Here is a 12779-nt window from a genome sequence, read left to right on the forward strand (position 1 = left end):
TCGGCAGGACAGACTCAATGGGCGGAATAGCCTAGTTTTCTTCTCGGTCTCATGGTCTTACAACTAGCCAGGTGAACTGATATAATTACTGGAATGGACATTCTTGTGAATGTAATAATCATTTACCAATTTATTCCATTGATACTGTGAAAATTAGCTCACAAGGTTACAGATCTAAAATGCCCCCAGAATCTGACGGAAGATTAACACTATTTCATCAGCTTTGTTCAGTCAATATTTTGTTTTTAACCTCTACATCGCAGCAAAGAGCTTTGCTGATTTGCATTTTGTCTATTAAGTTATTAGGGCAAAAACCTAACAAGACAGACATTTCTGTAGAACACTAAAGAATAAGAAAAAGGACAATAATTCCACAAAATGGAGCAAATAGCTAATATAATAATATATTCTTTGTTATATCTGTATCACAAACATTTTAACTTTATTTATTACAGCGGAGTAACTAACTTCACATTGTCAGACATTGAATATCTCTGACTCAACTCTGGTCAGGCTAATTAATTATTTAGAGCACTTTTATGAAAACAATAGCTTAATTCCAACATTGACTGTAAAAATATGTCTCCTTGCACAGTTAGGAGGTCAGGGCATGTACTGATTGCTTTGGAGTCAACCTTTGTCTCAGCTGATTTGGATGCAACTTTCTTGGAGCTAAGTGATTCCTTGTGATGATCAGGGAATGAAAGGAAGCATTAGATGTGAAGAGGTTGTCCTGCAAACTCTTATGTAAGGGTTGGCTGGAGGAATGTCGTTTGGTGAGTGCTAGCCTTAAACACGGGTCCATCGTCCTTTGCTTGGAAAGACCAAACTCTGGAGCATAATTCTGAAGAGCTCGTTCATCCAAAGAGACTATGGCTAAGTGATTTCTGGACTGAAGGTTACTGTCGTGCCCTGTACTGGCAGAACATAGATGTTGTACCAGCGAAATCTCTGGGAGTGTTCCTGGATGGAGGAGGGTGTTAATCCTGGGCGACTGTCTTCTCTGAACTGAGGCAGGCTCTGCTGCTGACTTTAGGTCAAACGTCGTTCCAGCCTTAAAGATAAAGATGAGCTTTATTTGTCACATGTACATGGAAACATACGCAAAGTGCATAATTTGCATCAAATCAAATCAGTGAGGATTTTATTGGGCGGTCCATAAGTGTCACCACACTTCCAGCACCAATATATTGAAAATGATCATCACAAAATCATCACAAAAATGATTCTGGGACTGAAAGGCTTGTCATACAAGGAGCACTTAATGGCTCTGGGCCTCTCCTCACTGGAATTCAGAAGGATAAGGGATGACCTCATTGAAAACCTATCGAATCTTGAAAGGACTTGATGGAGTGGATGTGGAGTAGATGTTTCCTATGGTGCGGGAGGCTAAGACCAGAGGACACAGCCTCAGAATAGAGGGGTGTCCTTTTAGAATGGAGGTGAGGAGGAATTTCTTTAGCCTGAGAGTGGTGAATCTGTGAAATTTGTTGCCACAGGCAGCTTTGGAGGCCAAGTCATTGAGTATACTTAAGGCAGAGGTTGATAGATTCTTGATTAGTCAGATCATGAAGGGATACAGGGAGAAAAACTGGATCAGCCATGATGAAATGGCAGAGCAGACTCCATAGGGAAAATGGCCTAATTCTGCTCCTATATCTTATGGTCTATGGTCTTATATCATGCCCAAAACTTACTAACCTTAACCTATTTTTTAAGGCATCCGTTAGTCTTGCAAGACCATGGATCTGCGCCCGGAATGTCTTCACTCTCCAGGGCGCAGGCCTGGGCAAGGTTGTATGGAAGACCAGCAGTTGCCCCTCTCCACGACACCAATGTTGTCCAAGGGAAGGGTATTAGGACCCATACAGCTTGGCACCAGTGTCGTCGCAGAGCAATGTGTGATTAAGTGCCTTGCTCAAGGACACAACACGCTGCCTTGGCTGGGGCTCGAACTCACGACCTTCAGATCGCTAGTCCATTGCCTTAACCACTTGGCCACGTGCCCACACCTTAACCTACTTGTCTTTGTAATGTGGGAGAAAACCAGAGTACCAGGAGGCCACGTGGTCACAAGACAAACATGCAAACTCTTTACGGACTGGAGTGGGAATCTTCCAGCAAGATGGTGCTGTATGCGAACACAGCAGCCTTTCGGGGGAGGGGGCCAACCAAAGGTGCTTTTTTTCTTTATAAAATGTGTTTTTTTTATGATCCAAAGACAATTCTACTCCAAGAACATTGTGGACTGCAGGGCTACTCCATCAGTGAGCTGCTCGTTGGTCAGAGTAGCTGGACTGGTGTTGGCGGCGGTGCCAGCCCAAGGTGTTGAAGGAGCCCGCCCGAGTTGTCAAGAGGGCCAGCTGAGGTGTCAAAGGAGCTGGTCAGGATATCGGAGGAGCCCACCAATGTGTCGAAGGAGCCGGTTTGGGTTCAGAGGAACTGACTTGGCTACAGACCGTGTTGCTGCCTGCTACTTGGAAGCATTGAAGTTGGTGCAGTATAACTGTGGGAGATTGTCTTGGATATTTCTCTTGTGATTGCAAGACCCTGTTGGACAGTGATAATGTAAGTTGCTGCAGGCCTGTTACCCTTGTCTGGTGGAGGGACAGTCAACATGGGAGCTGTGTACCCTCAGTTGTAACAAGAACTAGGCCTCAAGACTTGGGCTTGCCTGCTGCTGCAGACCAGTTGAGAGATGCAGATGCGTTCACAGCGTGGTTAAGGTCGGCTGGGGCCTGGCCTCTCCCGTCAATACTGTCTCGTGTGTGTGAGTGGTGGAATGACAGGTTAGAATGTGTGCTTCTGTACACTGCCAGAAGACTGTATCATCGATTGCTGGACACTGTCGAGCAGGGTCTTGGCTATATGTTTTTTTCATTTTGAGTGAATATGCTTCTTTGCCTGCTATTTTGAACTATGTTTCTCACTGTTTTTGAATGTTTGCTTGCTATTTTGAATGTTTTGCACCTTGGCGCACTGAGAGGCGCACTGTCTCAGTCAGCTGTATCTATGTATGGTTCGAATGATGATTAAACTCGCTTTGATTTGAACCCAAATCTTATAGCTGGTGCTGTAGTAGCATTACAATAACTGCTGTTCTATTGCGCCTCTCTCATTTTATCCAACCTTTATCTGAGAGCTCTTCTCAGATTGCTGAGGACGTTCAAGAACCATTGCTCTCTCTGTTGTCCTGTCTTTAAATGTTTTCATAAATGGCTCTTTTGGGGAACCATTATACAACAGGATAAATTCTTTCAGTGCTTCAAGAGGCATGATGTACAGTCCACTGCTGCTTTTTTTGAATATTTCAAGCACCAGATCTAATGGAGAGAAAGAGAAGAACATTACTGTTGATGTTAGCCATTCTGTTATCCCATCTGGGCCATTGACTGCAAAAGCATGGAAGTTATGCTCCAGCTTTGGTTGGGCCTTAGCTGGAGTACTGAGTGCAGTTTAGGACACCACCTGATTGAGAAGATGTGATTATACTGGAGAGGTACAGAGGAGATTCGCTGATAGGTTACCTGGGATGGATAGACTGCAGAAACTAGTTCAGGAGTACAAGAAACCAAGAGGGAATATGATCGAGGTGTATAAAGGACCTAAACTTAGGACCAGAGAGGAATCTGAGAGGGACTTCTTCGCTCTGAAGAAGGTGGGGAATACCTGCAATATCCTGCCCAAGAGAGATGGATCTGAGGTCACTGGCAGAATTTGAGAAGTCTGGGGATGACCAATTGAACTGATTATGTTTAGAGAGTTATGCTGGGAGATGGGATTAGTGTGAGTGAGTGCCCACTGTCCGAATGGTCAGCTACCATGCTGCACATCTCTAAGACTCTATAATGTGCTGCTGAAACATCATCAATTGGTACAAATGAGATTTTTTAAATCTACATTAATATAAAGATAAGAATGTCAAACTTACCAAGAGCTTCATTCAATACTTTGGGGATGACAGATTGGAGGACTGCACAGTTTGTCTGTAAAGATGGGTTTGAGTTAATCTCCAGCAACCATACCTACAGAGGAGATCAAACCATGTTATCCCTTTCGACACATTCATATTGAGTTCACAACACAGAACGTGTGGTTGAAGGTTCCTATGGTGATTATTGCTGATGGCTGGTAAATTAATAGGACTGAGTACTATCAAATCTCGTGGAGTGGAACGCATGAATCCTGTGCTCCAGCACCATTGAGATAGACATTCTGCTCATCTCCAATTTAAATGGCCAGAAACAATGCTTACTAACTTAGCTTCCCCCAGACAGGGGAAAAATCTAACTTGTCAATCCCCTTACCTCTGCCATTTATGTCCACCCCCTTTCTACCACACTTTTTCCTCAGTCCCACCTCATCAAATAATGATGAGTTGGAGTACAGGAAGATAGAGAGCCTGGTGACATGTTGTCATGACAACAACCTTTCCCTCAATGTCAGCTAAAACTAAAGAGCCGGTCATTGACTTCAGGAATGCGGAAGTGGGTGGGGGGGGGGGAGTTCACTGTGTGGTACACATGTTCCTGTCTACATCAATGGTGCTGAGAGTGTTGAGAGCTTCAAGTTCCCAGGATTGAACATCACCTGTTGCCTGTCCTAGACCAACTATGTAGATGTCATGGCCAAGAAAGCTCACCAAAGCCTGTCCTCCCGAAGGAGGCTGAGGAAATTTGGTATGTCCCCATTGATATCATCAAAGCACTTTAGAAAGCATCCTATCTGGATGCATCACAGTTTGGTACATTAACTGCTCTACACGTGACCACAAGAAACCGCAGAGAGCTGTGGACACAGCTCAGCACATCACAGAAACCAACTTCTCCTCCATGGATTCTGCCCACATTTCTCACTGCCTCAGTAAAGCAGACAGCAAAATCAAAGCCCCCACCAACCCTGGACATTTTCTCTTCTCTCTTGTCCCTCCAGTCTCAAGGTCAGCTTCTACCCCACTGTTCTAGGACTTCTGAATAATTCCATGGTACAGTAAAATGGACTCTTGACCTCACAATCTACCTCGTTATGACCTTCCACTCCATTGTTTACCTGCACTGCACTTTCTCTGTAGCTGTTACACTTTATTCTGCATTCTGTTATTGTCTTATCTTGTTCTACCTCAATGCACTGTGTAATGAATTGGTCTATATGACAAGGCAAACTTTTCACTGCATCTCGGTACACTTGACAATAATAAACCAATTCCAATTCCCTCAGCACTCTCACCACTGTCACGCTTACCACACAAATTGTGAAAGCAGAAACTATGAACATATGGGAGGATGCGCCCTATAGTGGGGGAGTCTAGGACAAGAGGGCACAACATCAGAATCAATCTATCTCTGTAGCTCAGTCCCTTGAGTCCCAGCACCCCCAGGGTAGGGGTTTCTAAAACTAGGGGGCATTGACTTAGGGTGAGAGGGGATGGTTTTAAAAATGACCTGAGGGGCAACTTTTTGACGGAGGTGGTTTGCTCAGTTGAAATGTGGGCAGAGAAATGGCAGGTGGAGTTTAAGCCAGACACATGTGAGACGTTGCAGTTGGGAAAGTCAAAAGTAGGAGGAAAGTAAAAGGCAGAAACCTTAGACATTCAGATGTACAGAGGGAGATGCAACATAGAGATTTTTACTCCCTTGGATGCAAGAAATAACATAAATAATAATGATAATAATTCGATTCGATTAGATTAGATTATGAGGGCACTCAGTCCTCGTTTATTGTCACTTAGAAATGCATGCATTAATAATAATACTCAGGTTGGAAGTCTATTACTCCTAAAGTGGCAGCTGCCGTGGACAGGATGGTAAAGATGCACATGGCATGCTTGTCTTCGTCAGTCTGGGCACTGAGCATAAAAGTCAGAAAGTCATGTTTCTGCTGTATGGAACATTTGGAGTACCGTGTACAATTCTGTGCACTCCTGTTTACTCTGGTGTGCCAGAGGCTGAGGGGAGACCTGATAGGAGTCTGTAAAATTATCAGAGGCACAAAGGTTGGGGGTGTTGTGGACAGAGTGGAGGGCTGTCAGACGTTACAGCGGGACATCAATGGGATGCAGAACTGGGCTGAGAAGTGGCAGATGGAGTTCAACCCAGATAAGTGTGAAGTGGTTCATTATGGTAGGTCAAATTTGAAGACAGAATGTAATATAAATGGTAAGACTCTTGGCAGTGTGGAGGATCTGAGAGGTCTTGGGAGTCTGTGTCTATAGGACACTCAAAGCTGGTGTGCAGGTTGACAGTGTTGTTAAGAAGGCATATGGTGTGTTGGCATTCATCAACCGTGGGATTGAGTTCAAGAGCCATGAGGTAATATTACAGCTATACAAGACCTTAGTCAGACCCCATTTGAAGTACTGTGTTCAGTTCTGGTCACCTCACTACAGGAAGGATGTGGATACTATAGAGAGAGTGCAGAGGAGATTTACAAGGATGTTGCCTGGATTGGAGGGCGTACCTTATGAGAATAGGTTGAGTGAACTCGGCCTTTTCTCCTTGGAGCGATGGAGGATGGGAGGTGACCTGATCGAGATGTATAAGATGATCGTGTGAATAGCCAGAGGCTTTTCCCCAGGGCTGAAATGGTTAACATGAGGGGGCATAGTTTTAAGGTGCTTGGAAGTAGGTACAAGAGGGATGTCAGAGGTTAGTTTCTCATACAGAGAGTGCTGAGTGTGTGGAATGCAGAGGCAGTTATGATAGGATCCTTTAAGAGACTCTTAGATAGGTACATGGAACTTGGAAAAGTAAAGGGCTATGCGGGAGGGAAGTTCCAGGCAGTTTCTAGAGTAGGCCATGTGGTGGGCAGAACATTGTGGGCCGAAGGGCCTGTAATGTGCTGAAGGTTTTCTATTATCAGAGGCAGAGGGGAGATCAGCCGTAGGCTGAGGAGAGGCCTGATGGGCGTATGTGACTTCATCAGAGACATTGATCAGTCAGACTCATTTCCCCAGGGTGGACATTTCAAATAGCAAAGAGCCGAGGTGAAAGGGGAAGGTTTAAACGAGATGTGCAAGGCAACATTTTTCTACACAGAGAATAGTGGGTGTCGGGGACATGTTGCCAGGAGATGTGGCAGAAGCAAAGATGATAAAATCAGCTGAGAGGCATTTAGACGGACAAGTGGACATGCTGGGGACAGAGGTGTATGGATCAGCATCATGGCGAGCACAGGGCAGGGCAGTGGGCCGAGGACTGTACTATTCAGTTTCTCTTACAAACTTACTGTTTCTCAAGAAATTACAAGGTGACTGACCTCTGACCACAGTGATTACAGTGACTGACCTCTGACCACAGTGATTACAGTGACTGACCTCTGACCACAGTGATTGCAGTGACTGACCTCTGACCACAGTGATTGCAGTGACTGACTTCTGACCACAGTGATTACCATGACTGACCTCTGACTGCAGTGATTACAGTGACTGACCTCTGACCATAGTGGACTGCATTCCATTCAAACTTTAACATTTCTGAATTGTGGGTCTGTGAAGCTTTTTTGCTTAAACGTTAATGTTGTTCCTTTGTATTCGGGAATTAAATTGCCTAACACCTGTGAAGGGAGTTTCATCACAGGCCTCTCCACCTTTTAGCTAACAGAGGAACTAGGAGGATTGAAGCTAATTCTTGGTTACTAGACAAACAACTGCGGTTTTTTCCCCATTGTTCAAATGTTCAAGATCCAGCAGATGGCATAGTAAGAACAGCAGCATCTGTAAAACCCATGGAGTTTAAATTCTTCCTCTCACAGTAACAGTGCGATCTGTCCACCTCTGCACAGATCCGAACAGATCTGTATACACCTGTACACACCTGTAAGCACCTGTTCATACCTGTTTAAGACTAGCCAGCACAGGAGGAAGTAGGGAAGGAGAGAGATCATTAGGAAATCATTGGGGATTGTGAGGGGAATCACAGAGATGGGGAAATCACATGAGTGGGTGAATCATAAGTGGAGAGAGAATGGTGGGGAAATTCAGTTCTGGTTGCTTCATTACAGGAGGGGCGTGGAAACTTTAAAGAGGGTGCAGAGGAGATTCACCAAGATGTTGCTTGGATTAGAGAGAGAGAGTTTTTTATGAGGATAGGTTGAGTGAGCTAGGGCTAGGAAGGAGGATGAGAGGTGACTTGATAGAGGTGGACCAGATGATAAAAGGCATAGATCGAGTGGACAGCCAGAGACTTCTTTTCCAGGGCAAAAATAGCTAATACAAGCGGGCATAATTTGAAGGTGATTGGAGGAAAGTATAGTGGGGTTATTAGCGGTAAGTTTTTTTTTGCACAGGAAGTGGCTGGTGTGTGGGATGCACTGCTCGGGGTGGCGGTAGAGACAGGTACATGAGGGACATTTACACTCTTAGATATGCGCATGGATGATAGAAAAATGGAGAGACATGGGGGAGGGAAGGATTCGACTGATCTTAGAGGAGTTTAAAAGGTCAGCACAACATTGTGGGCTGAAGGGTCTGTACAGTGCTTTAAGAGAGACAGGGGGGAGGGAGAGAGGGAGAGGGGTAGGGAGAGAGAGAGGGGGAGGGAGAGAGGGAGAGGGGGGAGGGAGAGAGAGAGAGGGGGGAAGGAGAGGGAGAGAGAGAGGAGGGAAGGAAGGAAACTGGGCGATGTTTGGTGAGGCCTGATAACAGTGGAGTTGTGCACAGTGGAATATTGAAGTCGTGCTCATCCCTGCCGATAAGCTGTGCCTCACTTTGACAGCCTAGTGTGTGTGTGCTTTGTGTAAGTGGTGTTGACACGAGTGTGCACACCGCTCACTGCCTGTGAATGTGTACGTCAAATACAAAGTAAATTTATCATCAAAGCACGTATGTGTCACCATATACAACCCTGGGATTAATTTCCTTTCAGGCACAAAGAAACACAATAGAATCAATGGAAAGCTCTACCCAACAGCACAGACTAACAGCCAACAAACTGTGCAAATACAAAACAAAAGAAAAAAAGTAATAAATAAATAAGCAATAAATATCGGGATATGAGATAGGAGTCCTTGAGAGTGAGTCCATAGGTTGTGGGAACAGTTCAGTGTTGGGGTGAGTGAAGTTGAGTGAAGTTTTCCCTCTGGTTGAAGAACTTGATGGATGAAGGGTAATAACTGTTCCTGAACCTGGTGGTGTGAGTTCTGAGGCTCCTGTAGCCTTGTCCTGATGGTAAAGCGAGAAGAGGGCATGGCCATGGTGGTAAGGGGCAAGAAATCTTGAAGAAACTGGTTTGCTACATGAGTCCCTGTTGTGTGATGTATGACCCAGGTTAACCGTCTTTCTCTCTGAGCTGAAAATTTGATCGGGGTTTGTGTTTAGTTGTGTCTCTATTTATTTTAAGGGCACATTTCCAGCTGCTAACTTCCTGCTGGCTCTCTGTGTATTGGCTGTTTACACCGTTGGCCCAGTGTTGGTATAAGTGACCCAACCGAAATGATCCCAGATTACATAATTATCATAGTCGGCTTTAATGAGCTTGTGTAATATGTTGTTAATAGTTAGCTGCCACAGAACATATCGGCTATCAAGCCTTTATCAAAGGACTTGTTCTGAAAAGAAAATAATAGCTTGCGTTGGTCACAGTGGAATTTTTGGCCGTTTTAAACCCGTTGCTTAGCAGTGGCTAGACCAATCAAAACCATATAGATGGCAGTGTGTAACACTGTACTGGTACAGCCGTGATATATTTGGATTGCATTAATGCATGCAAAGCACTGCACAATGTAACGTCTTGTTGTGTCATTGAATGGGAAGAAAGCAAATGTCTGTGAATTGGAAATGGAGCCCTCTCGTGTTTCAGTAAATTGCTGCTGAGCCAATGGTTTGTAAATCCTGCACAGTGAGTAATCACCGAACACAATGCAGGATCTCATACCTGTGCATTCAAACATCCTTTTCATTAATTAAAGGACTTTCTTCCTCCATTTGCTTTTCAGCACTCCCAGTTCTGAATTGAAGGACTGAGATTAACCTATTGTTTGATTAATAATTTGTCTGCCTTCCAGTAAAAGTGGGGGGGGGAGCACAAAAGATTGATGCCTGGTTTTGCAGGCTAAGTTTAGGCAAGGTTACAATGAACAGGAAGGCAGAAACAGTTCCATATCACTGCATTCACCTGGTGATGAGCTGTGGGACAGCTCTCCACAGGCCTCGGTCAAAAGGACGTGGCTGGGTTCTACAGGGGCAGTGAAAGTGCTCTCCTTCTTCTTCCCCAATTTCTTATTCTCACATCTTCTCCCTTCCTTTCCAGTCCTGATGAAAGGTCTTGGCCCAAAACAACGACTGTTTATTCCTCTTCATAGATGCTGCCTGACCTACTGAGCTCCTCCAGCACTTTGTGTGTGTTGCTCTGGATTTCCAGCACCTGCAGAATCTCTCCTGTTTATAAGGTGTTCTAATTCTGAATGCCTTGTCTGCCTTAAGGTTGTTACAGCTGGGGGATAAGCTCCCACTACCTACTAAATGCTCCCAGTGGTGTGCGTCTCAAATAGCCTGTGACAACCGAGTCCAGCTCCTTCCTGGCCTTCATGAGTGGCTTAGTTACTGAACCTGGTGGAACCGTTTCCACTGACAGGAGAAGGGGCAAAGGCGGGTTACTGGCGCCTTAAAACCAGTCGCTTCAGGCAGATGAGACTCGTCAGCTCATCTAGGAGAAGGAAAACTCTGATCTGAAACCTCCGCTGCCATGCGGCAATACCCACTCTTGGGGAAGGTTTTGGGAGTAAACCCCGAGGAAAAATCGGGAGCTGGACATCCGAGGGCAGTCCTACATTCAGCGGCAATATCCGCCATGCCTTCGGTGCCAAACTGTATCGGTTTCTGCCGTTCCCTTGGATTCATCAGCTGTGTGGAGAGGTGGAGCCTGCTGTACGGACAACAGCTTGCTCTCCATATCGTACTGCCCAGGCTTGTGTATCTAAATATCGCGGATGCAACATCCCTGGCTGACCCTGATCAAGTGAGGGCTACTACTACTTTGTCTGCCTGTTAGGCACTGACTTGTTTCTCTGCCTGTCCCAATGAGGCCGAGCACTGTCTGTGTGATAGTTTGACAGAGACAGACACCGTCTGTGTGACAGTCTGACAGATGCCAACACTGTCTGTGTGATAGTCTGATGGATGCCAACACTGTCTGTGTGACAGACTGATGGATGCCAACACCATCTGTGTGGCAGTCTGATGGATGCCAACACCGTCTGTGTGACGGTCTGACAGATACCGACACTGTCTGTGTGACAGTCTGACAGATGCCGACACCATCTGTGTGACAGACTGATGGATGCCAACTCCGCCTACCATTCTTCTGCCAACTACGTGTCCACCTAAGAATTTCTGAAATGTTTCTAATGTATCTGCCTCCGCCAGCAGCCCAGCAGTGTGTTCCGCACACACACACACACACCACTCTCTGTGTCAGAAACCTACCTCTGATATCCCCTGCTATACCTTCCACCCATCACCGTAAAGTTATGCCTTCTTGTATTAGCTTCACTGACCTGGGAAAAGGTTTCTGACTGTCCACTCTACCCATGCCTGTTATCATCTTGTACACCTCTGTCAAATCACCTCTCCTGCTCCTTACTCCGAAGAAAAAAGCTCGATTTTGCTCAGCCTATCCTCAGACGACATGCTCTCTAGTTTAGGCAGTATCTCTGCACCCTCTCTAAAGCTTCCACATCCTTTCAATGAGGTGACCAGAATGGAATACCATATTCCAAGTATGGTCTAGCCAGAGTTTTATAGAGCTGTAACATTACCTCACGCCTCTTCAACTCAATCCCCTGACTAACAAACCATACACCTTCTTTTCCACCCAAACAACTTGCACAGAAACTTTGAGGCATCTCAGTGTTCATTAGTTATCTGTATATCACTCATTCAGGGTATTCCTCAAAATTTTCACCTTTTGCTGTGATTGGTGGAAAGTTTGCTTTATTGATCCTCTCAGTTAATCTCATTGGCTCAGCAGACTCATTGACGCATTGTCCAAGACTGGAGCTGGTGCTCATATTTCACTCCAGAATTGTTTTTAGAAATGAATAAAACTTCTTAAACTGTGTAGCTGGGATCACTGTTGATGTAAACCCCATGTGACCAATGTCCAATTCTGTATTAGAAAAATCTAAGAACAACTCAGAGACAGTAAACCTTATCAAAATTGCCAAGAAGAATTAATTAATAAATACCATCACCTTGAAATTCTGATCAATCATGATGTCGCAACCGAAAAGGTCAAAATAGCCCAGTTTACTACCCAGCCTGGCCTTGCTGGCAAGGAAACACTGGGTAATGATCTGCTGTATCCGTTTCTGTAAGAAAATATCAAAACTGTTAATTATGTTTAAAGCACAGTCTGCAGTTCTGCATTCATTTGAACATAGCCATAGAACATTACAGCAGGGTACAGACACAAGAGATTCTGCAGATAATTGGAAATCCAAAGCAACACACACAATGCTGGAGGAACTCAGCAGGTCAGGCAGCATCTATGGAAATGGATAAACAGTCAACGTTTCAGGCCGTGACCCTTCATCAGGACAGCACAGTACAGGCCCTTTAGACTACAATGTTGTGCTGACCTTTTAACTTACTCTAAGAACAATCTAACTCTTCCTTCGCATATAACCCTCCATTTTCCTATCATCCATGTGCCTATCTAAGAGTCTCTTAAATATCCCGAATGTATCTGCCTCTACCACCACACTGGCAGTGCGTTTCACTGTCTGTGTAAAAAAACCTACTTCTGACGTTCCTCCCATACTTTCCTCCAGAAACCTTAAAATGA

General features: G+C 45.0%; 1 protein-coding gene across 1 annotated transcript in view; it reads right to left on the reverse strand.

Moving 5' to 3' along the window:
* Positions 1-221: 221 nt before the first annotated feature.
* Positions 222-12779, reverse strand: part of LOC134337781 (protein polyglycylase TTLL10-like) — a 172687-nt gene continuing 160129 nt past the window's right edge. Inside the window, exons 10-13 of the mRNA XM_063033018.1 lie at positions 12187-12303; positions 3932-4025; positions 3130-3323; positions 222-1054 (exon numbers count right to left, since the gene is read on the reverse strand). Of these exons, the coding sequence (XP_062889088.1) occupies positions 596-1054; positions 3130-3323; positions 3932-4025; positions 12187-12303 (864 nt within the window). The 3' untranslated portion in view covers positions 222-595. The remainder of the gene's footprint in view (positions 1055-3129; positions 3324-3931; positions 4026-12186; positions 12304-12779) is intronic.

The sequence above is a fragment of the Mobula hypostoma genome, chromosome 25 (genome assembly GCF_963921235.1).
Source record: "Mobula hypostoma chromosome 25, sMobHyp1.1, whole genome shotgun sequence".
Lineage (NCBI taxonomy): Eukaryota > Metazoa > Chordata > Chondrichthyes > Myliobatiformes > Myliobatidae > Mobula > Mobula hypostoma.